The sequence below is a fragment of the Lithobates pipiens genome, unplaced genomic scaffold (assembly GCF_037356315.1).
Source record: "Lithobates pipiens isolate NorthernLeopardFrog02 unplaced genomic scaffold, aLitPip1_a1.2 Scaffold_22, whole genome shotgun sequence".
Lineage (NCBI taxonomy): Eukaryota > Metazoa > Chordata > Amphibia > Anura > Ranidae > Lithobates > Lithobates pipiens.
Genome location: NW_027507784.1, coordinates 111746893 through 111762720, shown reverse-complemented (window position 1 = coordinate 111762720; position 15828 = coordinate 111746893). Strand labels below are relative to the sequence as shown.

Below are 15828 nucleotides of genomic sequence, written 5' to 3'. Positions count from 1 at the left end.
ATTATAAAAATATATACATTTACTTTGCAATGTTGAACGCAATTAAATTTTATATCTTTCATTTCAGCTGCTCCAACCATTGAAGTTGATGTTAAGTTAATTGAAGGTCTTGTAGTCAAAGCTGGTACAACTGTAAGACTTCCTGCCATTATTAGAGGAATCCCCTTTCCAACTGCAAAATGGGTGACAGACAGTACAGAAATCAAATCTGAAGGCAACTACAAAATTGACACTGACAGTTTTTCAACTGTGCTGACCATTAAGGACTGTACACGAAAGGATACAGGAGAATACCTGCTGACAGTATCAAATGTTGCTGGAAGCAAGACAGTAGCTCTGCATCTAACTGTTTTGGATGTCCCTGGACCACCAACAGGTCCATTAAATATCCTGGAGGTTACACCTGAATACATGGTTATCTCCTGGAGGCCACCAAAGGATGATGGTGGAAGTGCAGTAATGAACTACATTGTGGAAAAATGTGAAGGCAAGAAAGAAACATGGGGAATAGTTAGCTCTGGAAGCACTCAAACTAAAGCAAAGGTTCCACGACTCCAGAAGGGTTATGAATATACTTTCCGTGTCAGTGCTGAAAATAAGATGGGTATTGGTAAACCTCTGGAGTCAAAACCAACTGTTGCCAAACATATGTTTGACCCACCATCTCCACCAGGAAAGCCTGTGGTTTTTGACATCACTGAAAATGCTGCAACAGTCTCATGGACCATTCCTAAATCTGACGGTGGCAGTCCAATTAGTGGCTATATTGTTGAAAGAAGGGAATTGTCTGGTAAATGGATCAGAGTAAACAAGACTCCAGTGCTCGATCTTAGGTTCCGTGCCACTGGTTTATATGAAGGCAACACTTATGAATTTAGAGTTTTTGCTGAAAATATTGCTGGACTAAGTAAACCATCTCCAATATCTGATCCAATAAAAGCTTCTCGTCCTATAACTCCACCAGGTCCACCTATAAATCCCAAACTTAAAGACAAGAGCAGAGAAACTGTTGACTTGGTATGGACAAAACCAACTAGAGATGGAGGCAGCCCCATTTTAGGATATGTTGTGGAGTGTCAAAAATCAGGATCAGCCCAGTGGAGCAGAATTAACACAGATGACTTAATTAAACAATGTGCTTTCAGGGTTCCAGGTCTGATTGAAGGGAATGAATATAGATTCCGTATAAAAGCAGCAAATGTAGTAGGTGAAGGTGAACCTAGAGAACTTCCAGAATCTGTTATTGCCAAGGACATCCTTCACCCACCTGAAGTTGATCTTGACTTAATCTGTCGTGACTTACTGACTGTAAGAGTTGGCCAAACAATCAACATCACTGCTCGTGTCAAGGGCAGACCTGACCCAGATATTACATGGTCTAAGGATGGCAAAGTGGTTACTAAAGACAAAAGGACTGAAATATCTCAGGATTTCCCTCCAGTTGGCTTGCAGATAAAATCAGCAACAAGGACAGATCATGGCAAATATACAATTGTAGCGAAAAACAGCAGTGGCCAAGCCCAGGGAGTGGTTATTGTCAATGTACTTGATAGACCTGGACCTTGTCAAAACCTTAAGATAAGTTATGTTACCAAAGATTCTTGCATGGTGGCCTGGGAAAACCCACAAGATAATGGTGGTTCTGAGATAACAAACTATATTGTAGAATACCGTGAACCAAGTCAAAGAGGATGGTATGTCATCTCTTCTGATCTTACAAAGAGGTTGATAAAAGCATCTCTTATTGAAAATCATGAATATTTCTTCAGAGTCTGTGCAGAAAACAAGGTTGGCCCTGGTCCAGTTACTGAAACTAAGACACCAATTCTTGCCATCAATCCAGTTGAAAAGCCTGGTGAACCTGAGAACCTTCACATTGCTGAAGTAGGCAAGACATTTGTTTTCCTGAAATGGAGACGACCAGATTATGATGGTGGCAGTCCCAATCTATCATATCATGTTGAAAGAAAACTAAAAGATTCTGATGAATGGGAAAGAGTACATAAAGGAAGTATCAAAGAGACTTCTTACCTTATAGATAGATGTAGTGAAAATCAATTATATCAATTTAGAGTTCAGACCAAGAATGAAGGTGGGGAAAGCAACTGGGTAAAGACAGCTGAAGTTTTAGTGAAGGAGGAATTATTGAAACCTGCACTAGATTTGAAATTAACTGGAGTCCTAGTTGTGAAAGCAGGAGAAACAATTAGAATTGAAGCTGGAGTAAGAGGAAAACCCCAACCAGAAATTTCTTGGGCAAAAGACAAAGATACCACAGATATTACAAAATCACCTAGGCTGAAAGTTGATACTGGATTAGATTACACCAAATTTATCCTTGAGAAATCTAGGCGATCCGACAGTGGCAAGTTTGTTGTCACAGCCACAAACCCTGCTGGAAGCTTTACAGCACATGCTTCTGTAAATGTTCTTGATGTGCCAGGTGAAGTAAGAAATCTGAAAGTTTCTGATGTATCAATTGACAGATGTACACTAAGCTGGGATCCACCAGAAGATGATGGAGGATGTGAAATACAGAATTATATTTTGGAGAAATGTGAGAGCAAGCGAATGGTTTGGTCTACATACTCTGCTTCCGTGATTCTCAATCATGCACACGTCACTCGCCTGATAGAAGGAAATGAATATATATTTAGAGTACGTGCGGAAAATAAATTGGGTACTGGTCCACCCACAGAAACCAAACCAATTGTTGCTAAAACAAAATACAATAGGCCTGGACCTCCCGAGCCTCCAGAGGTCACCAAAGTAAGTAAAGAAGAAATGACAGTTGTCTGGAACCCACCAGAATATGATGGTGGCAAGTCTATCACCGGATATATTCTAGAAAAGAAAGAAAAGAGATCATTTAGATGGGTTGCTGTAACTAAGAGTGCCATCCCAGAAAGACGTCTGAAAGTCACAAACCTTATCCCAGGACATGAATACCAATTCCGTGTAAAAGCAGAAAATGAAATCGGTCTGGGAGATCCAAGTGGACCATCAAGACCTGTAGTTGCAAAAGACCAAATAGGTATTTTGTAGTTTTGATTTAAATATTGTTTTATTCACAGTTTTTTTGTTAAAAGCTAATCTTAAGGTGCTTATCACTGTTATTAATTTTGCAGAACCTCCTGGCCCTCCAACAAATCTAAAAGTGGCTGATAGTACCAAGACCTCCATTACTCTGGGATGGGGAAAACCTGTCTATGATGGTGGTGCTCCAATTATTGGATATGTTGTAGAAATGAGGCCTAAAACTGAAGTTAAGGACAAGGATCCAGAGGCTGGATGGAAGAGACTGAATGTTGCTGCTCAGTTGATCCACACACAGTTTACTGCCACCACCCTTGATGAAAAGCAACAATATGAGTTTAGGGTTTCTGCACAGAACCAAGTTGGCATTGGAAGGCCTGCTGAACTCAAAGAGCCGGTGTCACCTAAAGAAATACTTGGTATATATTGTTTTTCACAAAACAATTGCATATATATCATGTTTATTGTAGAATGATGATATTAATTGTAATTATTGTCCTTTTTGCAGAATCTCCTGAAATTGAACTGGATGCCAGTATGAGAAAGTTGGTCACTGTTAGAGCAGGTTGTCCTATCAGACTGTTTGCAATGGTGAGAGGAAGACCATCACCTAAAGTTACATGGAGGAGAATGGGAATTGATAATGTTGTCAGGAAAGGACAAGTTGACCTTCTTGATACCATGGCTTTCTTAGTAATCCAAAACTCTACACGTGATGATTCAGGCAAATATTCTTTGTCACTTGTCAACGCTGCTGGAGAAAAAGCAGTGTTTGTCAATGTCAGGGTACTTGGTAAGTAAATCAATTAAAACGATAAATAAATACACTTGTGTTGGTGCATTGATGTAATGGGTGTTTTCGTTTTGTTCTACAGACACTCCTGGACCTGTGGCTGACTTTACAGTCTCAGATGTCACAAAGATGTCATGTCAGCTCTCATGGGTACCTCCAGAAAATGATGGTGGTAGTCCTGTTACACACTACATCTTAGAAAGGCGTGAAGTTGACCGAAAGACATGGGCAACAGTGGTGGCAGACTGGAAGAAGACTAGTTTTAAGGTTGCCAATCTTGTACCTGGAACCGAGTACTTCTTCAGAGTCACAGCTGTCAATGAATATGGCTCTGGTGTTCCAAGAGACTCTCCTAAAGGTGTACTTGCAACAGATCCAATAAGTAAGTACTGCAAATTCCATCTCTATTATAATTAAAATTTCAATTTTTCACTGATTTTGGTGTGTTAAATCACATAACAATTTATTACTCAGTCACTCTGGCAGTGAGATCTCTGCACTTGACATAATAGGCCTTCACATTTGTCACAGTAACATTACATAAGGTCCCTTCTACCTTGTTAGATGTATGATATAATACATTATATATATATATATATATATATATATATATATATATATATATATATATATATATATATATATATATATATATATATATATATAAATTGAACCACAGGTGTGAGGACTGCGACTCAGTGTTTATAATTTGATTGGAAGAACTTGTAGTTTGAATTACCAAAGCATCTCAAAAGATACAAAAAGCCAGCAGGATATTCAAATTACCTAGTGTCGCAAAAAAGTAAATCACTTTTGTATGATATAACCATTTAAGTGAACTTGTAGGGATTTTCTTTGGACCCCTTAATGGCCCACATTTGTATCTAACCATTTTTAACCCAAAACATGCCCCCCTCCAAATTATGCTCGCCTATTCACTTATTGTTTGGTCACCAGTCATGATTACCTGTCTTACAGAAGGGCGTCTTAGTGAAAGGTCCACTGTGAAGTTGAACAGTTTTCAAGTACAAGGGTTTAATTTACTAAATGCTAAGCACATTTTTGCATAGAGGAACAAATTAGCATTAGGGCCAAAGAATGGGATCAAATCAGCCTAAATCAATGCCATTCCAGGTTTTGACAAACCAATTCAAACTCCTCACTGCTACTGTTTAAGTTGATAATATTAATATTGTTTAGGAACCCAAGGGAATAATTTATATTATTAATGCATTCCTGTTTGTTGTTTGCCTCAACATTTTACCTGTTTAATTCAACAGGTGAGCCAGATCCACCTAAGAAGCTTGATGTTACAGAGATCACAAAGAACAGTGCCACACTGGCTTGGCTTCCACCTCTGCGTGACGGCGGTGCCAAGATTGATGGATACATTATTAGCTACCAAGTTGAAGGACAATCTGAGAATAACTGGACCCAATATTCTGTTGTAAAAGATTTAAATATTGTGGTTGTTGGACTTAAAGAAGGCACAAAATACAAGTTCAGGGTGGCAGCCAGAAACTCTGTTGGTGTGAGCTTGCCAAGAGAAGCTGAAGGAATGTTTGAGATTAAAGAACAGCTTTGTAAGTTATATGTTCCACAAGATTTACCATTTAATTCTACCATTTGAATGCATCTGTAAAGGATAAGTTCACCTTTGTCAAATGTTACACCTGTATTTGCATGTAACATGTTTAACATCCATCATCTCACCCCCCAATCTCCCCCTTCCCTGTGGCGGCGGACAGGGGACCTTCTCTCCACACCCGATGTCACAATTTAAAAACAGCCCTCTCATAGTTCATTGAAATTCCTGAACTTGAATAGGTACAGGCAGACAGCTATATGGACAATCTGCCAAAGCCTGACATTGCACTGGGGAACTGTTGTTCGTGGGTGCAATGCTTTACAGGCTCCTAAGAAAAAAAAAATGCACATTTTTTTACTTGCAAAAGGTGAACTTAGACTTTATAGTAAGAATTTTAGGGTGAATAATTAATCATTTAGTTAGGTTATAATATAATGTAGAAATCTGCTTAATGTATGTATGTGTGTATTTATTTATTTGTTTATAGTGCCACCTAAGATCCTAATGCCTGATCATATCAGCATCAAAGCAGGACAGAAATTAAGAATTGAAGCCCATGTTTACGGAAAACCAGCACCTGTCTCTAAATGGATGAAAGCGGATGTTGATGTTAATCCATCAAGTCGTTTGGCTGTACACAAAGGACAGAATTCCACTGTGCTTATAATAAAAGATGTGACCAGGAAAGACAGTGCATATTACTCACTATCTGCAGAAAACAGCTCTGGTGTTGCCACTCAAAAGATCCGTGTAGTTGTTATGGGTATGTATGAGTTTATTTAGGCCTGATATTTTTCACTGGAATCAGATACAAAAAAGATCACTAATATGTTGTTGGTTTGCTACAGACATTCCAGGTCCTCCAGAACGACCCTTTGAGTTTTCTGATATAGATTCTGATGCCTGCACACTCTCATGGCACTTACCTCTTGAAGATGGTGGTAGTAACATTACCAACTATGTAGTTGAAAAGTGTGATGTAAGCAGGGGAGACTGGATCACAGCTGTTACATCAGTCACCAAAACTAGTTGCCGTGTCGGAAAACTTATCCCAGGACAAGAGTACATCTTCAGGGTCCGTGCTGAGAACCGCTTTGGAGTATCAGAACCAATTACATCTGATCGGGTTGTTGCTAAATTTCCATTCGGTATGTAAACCAAACCAACTTTTACCACTGCATTGAAAGCACCAGCTTGTTTTGAAATACCTACCAATTTTAAGCAGAAACATGTTTCTAAAGCCTAAACATTTTTTTACATTAATGCAGTCATTGCAATGTATCCCCCACCCCTCCTTTTACTTACTTGAACCCTCATTCAATCCAGCACTGTGCCCATCTGCAGCTCTTCTCTCCCCTCACTTCCTGGTTTTACTGGCTTTGTTGAAGGGCCAATGGCTCCTGCTGCTGTCAATCAAAGCCAGTGATGAGGAGCGTGGATGGGGCCGAGCACTGCTGTCTTTATCAATTTATGCAATAGATGTTAGGATCGGGAGTGAGCTTGTGTGAGTGCCTGTGTAGGAAGCGGCTTTCTATGGGGCACTCACTTGCCTGGAGAGGAGGAGCGCCGGCTGGGACCTAAGAAGAGGAGGTTTGGAGCCGCTCTGTGCAATTCCAAGTATAAACCTTTTTTTTCAATTCATTTACAATCACTTTAACCCTAATTAAAACCAAATGTATATACTATGCATTATAATATATATAGACATAGCATAATAATGAAAGTTTGCAGTTATTGAACTTTTGTGACATTCTTCTTTGTCCTCAGTATGTTATCTAATCTTTACATGCTTCACAAAGGTCCAGCACATCCTTTCATGTTTAATTATATTAAAATGTAAATTAATGTGAGACATGTACACTTTAAATTAAATGTAAAGTATTATTTTGTTATTTCAGATGTTCCCAGCGAACCAAAGAATGCCCGCGTTACCAAGGTTAATAAAGACTGCATATTTGTTGCATGGGATAGACCTGATAATGATGGAGGAAGCCCCATTACAGGTTATGCTATTGAACGTAAGGAAAGAAATAGTCTTTTGTGGGTCAAGGCCAATGACACTGCAGTGCGCTCAACAGAATATCCATGCATTGGCATGATTGAAGGCTTGGAGTATACTTTCCGAATTTCTGCACTAAACAGAGCTGGATCAAGCAAACCAAGCAAACCTACTGAGTATGTCACTGCAAGAGCACCAGTTGGTATGTATAATGTGTATTGCAAGACAATGTTATCCCCACCAAACTGCCCATTTTATTTGACATATCTTAAAAATAATGTTAATTTGCAGATCCACCTGGAAAACCTGAAGTTATTGATATCACAAGGAGCACTGTGTCCCTTGTATGGACAAGACCAAAGCACGATGGTGGAAGTAAAATTGTCGGCTACATTGTGGAAGCATGCAAACTTCCTGGTGAAAAGTGGGTGAAGTGCAACACTGCTGCTTCTCAAGTCCCAACAGAAGAATTTACTGTTACCGACTTGGAGGAGAATGAGAAATACCAGTTCAGAGTAACTGCCAAGACTGCCATCAACATCAGCAGGCCATCTGAACCATCGGATCCAGTTGTCATTCAGGCAGAAAATGGTATTACTCCAATTACATTTATCTAAGAGAAAGCAAACAAATGTGGCTCTTAAAGGAGCAAAGTATTAGACAAGCATATAATTTACATCATCTTTATAATATTATCTAGCTAAGTTATGAATAAACTATCAGAAGCTAACACAACATAAAACCTTAATAATCAAATATTTCAAAACTGCTCAAATCAAACCCAGAAATAAGAATAGTTTGGAGTATTCTGATTTTGACTCTTTGATTGTTTTATTTTCAGTTCCACCTAAGATCGACCTCAGTATAGAGATGAAATCACTGATCACTGTCAAAGCAGGAGCAAATGTATGTCTAGATGCTCAAGTATTTGGTAAGCCAATGCCAACAGTCGTCTGGAAAAAGGACGGGGAAGTTGTAAAACCTGCTGAAGGTATTAAAATATCATCCAAGAGGAATCTTTTCCTTCTGGAACTGTTCAGTGTAAACCGCAAGGAAACAGGAGAATATACTATTGTGGCAGAAAATGCCAGTGGCTCCAAATCTGCAACGATCAAGCTCAAAGTCCTAGGTAGGTTCATGGTATTTGTTGTAACTATCACACTAAATAAAAAAAATAAAGAAATGTAATCACAAACTACCTTAAAACTGTAATTTGATCACTATATCTGTACCAGTTGTGTATTGGTAATGTTTGCAGTGTGTCCATTGCACACAAGCCCCAAGGCAAATGGCATCCACTGTGCACTCTGTGCACTCACAGAGTGCACTCACTCACTGCACACGTTCATGGCTGATCTATTCTGTGCATGTCAGCCAGGTCATGCCAACTTGGGCACTGCACAATGTAGTTGGGGGTCACCGTCCTCAATAATACACAACATTTTCCCAGTGTGGTTGACCTGTTGTGAATATGGGCAGTGACGCTACTACAGAAGGAACCCCTCTATGCAGCATTGCATTGCCTGCCAATCAGCCATGAAGGGAAGGGGATGTGTACTAATGATAGTGCAACTGCTTGCAAAAGGGAGAGTGATTGTGATGACAGGATCTGATTTAGCTCTTCTGGCTTCATAAGCACAGGCTGCAGAGTCGGAATGCAGTTGAGCCTGAGTCAGCTAAAGCACTGCCTGAATAGGTTTTTCTGTGTGCCTTAACACTTTTCTGCATGTGTGCACTTTTTACTTTCCACTTTCATCCTTGTCACTAAGATATACTAAGATACACTAAGATATGTACAGTGGCACTGAGCATGAACATACTTCAGGGTGTCAGACAAGGATAAAAGTAGAAATTGTACTGCAGAAAAGAGTTTACTTATCAAGGCATTGTTGTGCAGTATTTCAATGTGTCTGCCTACAGTTTGTTGCTTTTTTCTTTTTCTTTTAAAAAGCAGTTTTATTACTTGAGGTGTCCTTAGAGATTTTAAACTAACCCTGTTACTCTACAAGGGTGAGGGATGCTGGTTTGGACAGCCTGACTGGTGGTCTGTTTTATAAAGGGTCACTTACACCACATTGCTAGTGCCTTTAAATTTGCTGTACATTTTCTGTTCCAAACTGCCTCATTCTGTACATTTCTTATTACACACCACATGATTATATACTCTGTGCTGTATGTTTCCTATACCACAGTTCCATATTCTGTACACTAATCTGTAACTACTCATTCTGTTCACTGCTTTGTACATTCCCCATTCTACACTTATTCTCATTCATTATGTTGTGCTGTACATTTCCTATTCTACACTGTTTCATTATATACTATGCAAGTCATCTCAGATTTGACATTACAATTTTAAGCCATGCCTAATATCCAATGCAATGCAAACCATGTCTAATCTTTTGCTGTGGTGTGCATTTTTTATTTTTCTTCGGGAAGAGGCCCCAACTAATAATCTTTCACACAGGCCCGCTTAATCCAGAAAACACCCTTACTTTTGTTTTTCTCTATTTTATATCATCTTAATTACAATTATGTTAATGTTTTATGAATTTTTAAAGACCCTTGGATGAGCATAGTTGGTTTAAAAAAATAAAAAAAAAACCTTAGATGTCAGTTAATTAACTAAAACTCCATAAATGATGTCTACAAAATGTAAAGACCTCTGTATGTCAATCTTTCTTTAGATAAACCTGGACCTCCTGCTTCTGTTAAGATAAACCATATGTATACTGATCGGGCCATGCTTAGCTGGGAGCCTCCACTTGAAGATGGCGGTTCTAATATTACAAACTATGTAATTGACAAGCGTGAAACAAGTCGTCCTAACTGGGCACAAGTGACTGCTAATGTGCAAACCACCAGCTGCAGCGTCGAGAAGTTGATTGAAGGACATGAGTATCAGTTCCGTATTTCTGCTGAAAACAGATATGGTGTTGGAGATCCTATCCTAACTGAGTCTGTGATTGCTAAGAACCCATATGGTAAGACATATGTTAAATGTATACTTAGGTTTTAAGGTATACTTTAAATACTATATATACTGAGGCTTTCAAGCACAGAGAAGCTCAAACTTCACATTTTCATTTGAAGTTTAAGTAGTTAAAATTCCTTTTTTTGTCTCTCTCATTTTATTTTAACATTTTGTTTATTCTTCTTCACAGATGTACCTGGACAGTGTGATCCACCAGTAATAACTAACATTACAAAGGATCACATGACTGTAAGCTGGAAAGCACCAGCTGATGATGGTGGCTCTCCAATAACTGGATATATACTTGAAAAGCGTGACACAAAGTCTTTCAATTGGACCAAGGTAACTAGGAAACCTGTATCTGAAAGAACAGTAAAAGCAACAGGACTTCAAGAAGGTACTGAATATGAGTACAGAGTGACTGCCTTGAACAAAGCTGGACCAGGCAAGCCTAGCAACTCATCGAAGGCAGTAATTGCTATTGATCCTCAGTGTAAGTTGTGACCTCCAGTGGATAAAATCCAAATTATGATTTTGTTTTGATTAACAGTCTATTAAATGTTTGTATGTTTTTTTTAGATCCACCTGGACCACCTGCTTTCCCAAAGGTTGTTGACACAACCCGTAGCAGTATAAGCCTGTCCTGGAGTAAACCTGCTTATGATGGTGGCAGCCCCATAATTGGTTACCTGGTTGAAGTTAAACGAGCAGACACAGATAACTGGGTGCGATGCAACTTGCCCAAAAACCTGCACGACACTCACTACACTGTTACTGGCCTGACGGAAAGCACTGAATATCAGTTCCGTATCTCAGCAGTGAATAAAATTGGTTACAGTGATCCCAGTGAAATTCCAGACAAACATACTGCTAAAGACATTTTAAGTAAGTGCATTTATTATTACGATTCACTTGATTTTGTTACTGTTTGCATGAATGTAACGTAATTCTTTTTTCTTTCATCAAACAGTTGCACCTGAAGGAGAGCTTGATGCCGAACTGAGAAAAGCTCTTGTGCTCCGTGCTGGTGTTACAATGAGGATCTATGTACCTGTTAGAGGGCGCCCAGATCCAAAGATATCATGGTCTAAACTGAATGCAAACATTAAAGAGAGGCAGGGACTTGATATCAAGACTACAGATCATGACACTTTCCTGCGTTGTGAAAATGTCAACAAGTATGATGCTGGCAAATATATCTTGACACTAGAGAACAGCAGTGGTGTGAAGTCATATACTATTGTTGTCAAAGTGCTTGGTAAGTAAATGATATTTACTGTTAAATTAATGTTTTAGACATAGGAGGTTCAAACAGTGTGGCACAAAGTAAGATAAAAGTGCTTCTTAGAGAACAACATTGGGGACAAAGAGCACATCCAAGTGCCTGTTTTGTCCACATTTAAAATGTTTTTCTGGATTTCCATTAGTGTTACCCAGTCTTTTTCAACCAGGGTGCCATCAGAGATCGTTAGGAGTGCTGGGGCATCCTGGTACAGAAAGCCATTCAGGTCTGACTGAGCTTCGGCTCTTCTGTAAAAACATTAGTACATCAGGAGGTCGGTCAGCAAAGTTATGTGCAGAGCAGAGGAAGGGGGAGGTGTCTTCCAGAGTCCTGGGCTCTCCACCTCCCCCTACAGGGTGATTGCCAGAAATGCAGTATCTAGCAGCGAGTCCAGGTATAGTACTGCAGATTTCAAAAAGATTGTGTGTGTGCGCACATGTATATATGTTTGTGTAGGTTTATATGCGCACACTTGTGTATATACAGTATGTACATTACTTTTAATCTTGACCCCCCTGATCCTTTACAATCAGGACTGCTTTTTTAGGACTTCACGATAGCAGCACAGACTGCTGCACCTCTGAAAAGTAGCCCATCGCTTTTCAGAAACATTTGATAGGTGGTGAAAAGGCAATTTGTCACCTCCTTGACACCTGTTTTAACCCACTAAATGCAGCATCACAGTGCCGCAACCGTGGTTATAGCGTGGCCCCATCCACCTGGGGGCATACTTCCTGTCATGGTCACAGCACGTGCACAACCTCTGCAGCTAAAGGAGGTTCAGTTGGGGTTGGTAATTTTTATAGATTAGTTAAAGTTTTAATGTAATTATCACATTCCAAACATTTTTAATTTTTCTGTATACATATATTTAAAAAAATGTGTTCATGCATTATAGATACCCCTGGACCACCAGTAAACCTCATCATTAAGGACACCTCCAAGGACTCAGCCATGATTTCATGGGATCCCCCAATTATTGATGGTGGTAGTCCAATCAAGAATTATATTGTTGAAAAACGTGATGCAGACAGAAAGGCTTGGTCTACAGTATCAACTGACTGTGCTAAAACATCATTTAGGATCACTAACCTTGAAGAAGGCAAGGCCTACTTCTTCAGAGTTTTGGCAGAAAATGAATATGGCATTGGTGAGCCATGTGAAACTCATGATGCTGTGAAAGCTTCTGGTAAGTAATTAGTTGTATATATATGTTATTAAACAATGCTGCACCATTGAGATTTTTACATATTGGGCATGGCTTCCTTATTTCTGGCAATATGAAGTAATATGCTTTTTTGTCTGGTTCTTTTAGAAAAACCTGGACCAGTTATAGATCTGAAAGCACTGGCTGTATCAAAATCATCATGTACCATTGCATGGAAGAAACCATTAAGTGATGGAGGAAGTCGTATCACTGGATATGTTGTAGAGAATTTGATCTCCGAGGACAAGTGGAAAGATGTAATGAGATCAAAAAATCTTCAGTACACAATGAAAGATCTGACTGAAGGAAAGGAGTACACCTTTAGAGTGGTCGCCCAAAATGATGCTGGTTTCAGTTCTCCAAATGAAATTTCACTTGTAGCCAGGGATGATATTGGTATGTGTATCTTACCAAATCTAAAGCATGTCAATAACCATTTAGTAATCAAATCAGTGTTTTTGTTTCATTCCTTTAGTAATACCAGTGCTTTTTCCTTAGTTGCACCAAATCTAGACTTAAAGGATCTGCCAGATTTATGCTACATTGCCAAAGAGGGAAGCACTTTCCGACTCAAAATCCCAGTCAGTGGTAAGCCTGCACCTACAGTTACGTGGAGGAAAAGTGAAGACAAGGTTTTGACTGAAAGTGGTAGAGTAACTGCTGAGTCTACTGCTGTGAACACTACCTTGGCAGTTCGTGAGTGTCAGAAAGATGATGCCGCAAAATACACAATCATTTTGAAGAATCCAGCTGGCACCAAAGAATCTACCATCTTTGTGAAAGTAGTGGGAAAACCTGGAATTCCAACAGGTCCAGTTAAATTTGATGAAGTGACTGCAGATGCTATCACACTGATCTGGGCTCCTCCAAAAGATGATGGTGGTTCGGAAATTACAAACTATATCCTGGAAAAGAGAGACTCTGTGACAAATAAGTGGGTAACCTGTGCTTCTGCTGTACAGAAGACATCATTCAGAGTTACCAGACTCCATGAAGGAACCGAATACATCTTCAAAGTCAGTGCTGAAAATAAGTATGGGGTTGGTGAAGGCCTTAAATCAGATTCAATTGTGGCAAGACATCCATTTGGTAAGCCATCATCAGCAAGGGGGTGGTTTAAAAATATACACACCTGTATCTAGAATTTAAGTTGACTAATTACATTAACTATGTCTTCTAGATGTACCAGATGCTCCTCCACCACCAAAGATTGCGACAATAAGGCACGATTCTGCAAACCTCACCTGGGTCGACCCAAGGAAGACTGGTGGGTCACCAATCACAGGTATGTTTTTTTTAAACTAAAAAAAGATACCTTGCAATTGGAAGCAATGTCAAAAGAGTGTTCATATATCATGTATGTAGCTGCAGGTTAAATTGTGTACATTAAAATATATATATTTTTTAACATGTTAACATATTCCAACTATAAACTGAAAGATAGTATATGGCTTCACCAGAGACCATATACAGCTGTGCCTATGGTTTAGGTTCCCTAAAGACTGAATGAGTGCATTGCTAAGCTAAGGGTGTATTGTAGCTTTAGAATGACCATTGCATCAACAGTAAAAAAAATGATCTGTTGTTTTCTATACGCATGTTGTGCATTGCAAATGTATATGCTATCAAGCTAAAACCTTTTGCAATGTAGGTTGTAACTTTGATATTGCATTGTTGTTTAGGCTATTACATTGAATTCAAAGAAAGAAACAGCCTGCTCTGGAAAAGAGCCAGTACCACTCCACTAAGAATGAGGGACTACAGAGTTGCAGGTTTAACTGAAGGCCTAGAATATGAATTTAGAGTTATGGCTATCAATCTTGCTGGAGTTGGGAAACCAAGTCTGCCATCTGAGTCAGTTGTGGCTCTTGATCCAATTGGTAAGTGCAAAAGTCCTCATTAAATGAATGCAGTAATGTGTTTAAGTACATGATACTAATTTCTTGATTCCTTTTAGATCCTCCTGGTAAACCTGAGGTGATCAGCGTCACTAGGAGTTCAGCAACGCTTATCTGGACAGAACCAAAATATGATGGTGGACACAAACTGACTGGATATGTTGTTGAGAAACGTGATTTACCAGCAAAGAGCTGGATGAAGGCCAACCATGTCAATGTTCAGGAATGTGCATATACTGTTAATGATCTAATAGAAGGTGGAAAATATGAATTCAGAATAAGAGCTAAAAACACTGCTGGTGCCATTAGTCCTCCATCAGAGACAACTGGAACTGTTGTTTGCAAGGAGGAGTATGGTATGTGTCAAACAGTCTTTTTATTAATGTTTTCTGATATATAGCTGTATCACTTAAAATATTTCCTGACCTTTGATTTTAAATTCTCTTCACAGAGGCACCCACAATTGTTATTGATCCAGCTGTTAAAGAAGGTTTAACAGTTAAAGCAGGAGATACAATTGTCATGACAGCAACAAGAATTCTTGGCAAACCACCTCCAACCTCTGTGTGGTCCAAAGCAGGAAAGGACTTTAAGCCATCTGATATTGTGCAGATACAAACAGGTCCAACATCATCCACCCTATCTGTTAAATATGCATCCCGTAAAGATTCTGGGGAGTATACAATAACAGCCAGCAATCCTTTTGGTACAAAAGAAGAGCATGTGCATGTCAAAGTTTTAGATGTCCCTGGCCCTCCAGGACCAATTGAAACCAGCAATGTATCTGCAGAAAAAGCTACACTCAACTGGACTCCTCCTGCTGAAGATGGAGGTTCACCAATAACCTCTTACACTCTTGAAAAGAGAGAAACCAGTCGCTTGCTTTGGACTTTGGTGGCTGAAAATATTCAGTCATGTAGACATGTTGTCAGCAAACTAATCCAAGGCAATGAATACGTCTTCCGTGTGTCTGCTGTTAATCAATATGGTGTGGGTGAACCTGTACAATCTGAGCCTGTGAAGATGGTGGACAGATTTGGTAAGTAATAAA

At 39.3% G+C, this 15828-nt stretch overlaps 1 protein-coding gene across 1 annotated transcript in view; it reads left to right on the top strand.

Moving 5' to 3' along the window:
* The window catches only part of TTN (titin), a 337354-nt gene that overhangs the window by 268952 nt on the left and 52574 nt on the right, over positions 1 to 15828 (top strand). The window contains exons 196-216 of the mRNA XM_077448105.1: positions 68 to 3034; positions 3129 to 3455; positions 3545 to 3829; positions 3912 to 4211; positions 5110 to 5412; positions 5905 to 6180; positions 6266 to 6565; positions 7316 to 7618; positions 7708 to 8007; positions 8258 to 8545; positions 10104 to 10400; positions 10581 to 10883; positions 10970 to 11275; positions 11361 to 11648; positions 12571 to 12861; positions 12988 to 13275; positions 13378 to 13968; positions 14060 to 14164; positions 14562 to 14759; positions 14837 to 15133; positions 15229 to 15816. Of these exons, the coding sequence (XP_077304231.1) occupies positions 68 to 3034; positions 3129 to 3455; positions 3545 to 3829; positions 3912 to 4211; positions 5110 to 5412; positions 5905 to 6180; positions 6266 to 6565; positions 7316 to 7618; positions 7708 to 8007; positions 8258 to 8545; positions 10104 to 10400; positions 10581 to 10883; positions 10970 to 11275; positions 11361 to 11648; positions 12571 to 12861; positions 12988 to 13275; positions 13378 to 13968; positions 14060 to 14164; positions 14562 to 14759; positions 14837 to 15133; positions 15229 to 15816 (9201 nt within the window). The remainder of the gene's footprint in view (positions 1 to 67; positions 3035 to 3128; positions 3456 to 3544; positions 3830 to 3911; positions 4212 to 5109; positions 5413 to 5904; positions 6181 to 6265; positions 6566 to 7315; positions 7619 to 7707; positions 8008 to 8257; positions 8546 to 10103; positions 10401 to 10580; positions 10884 to 10969; positions 11276 to 11360; positions 11649 to 12570; positions 12862 to 12987; positions 13276 to 13377; positions 13969 to 14059; positions 14165 to 14561; positions 14760 to 14836; positions 15134 to 15228; positions 15817 to 15828) is intronic.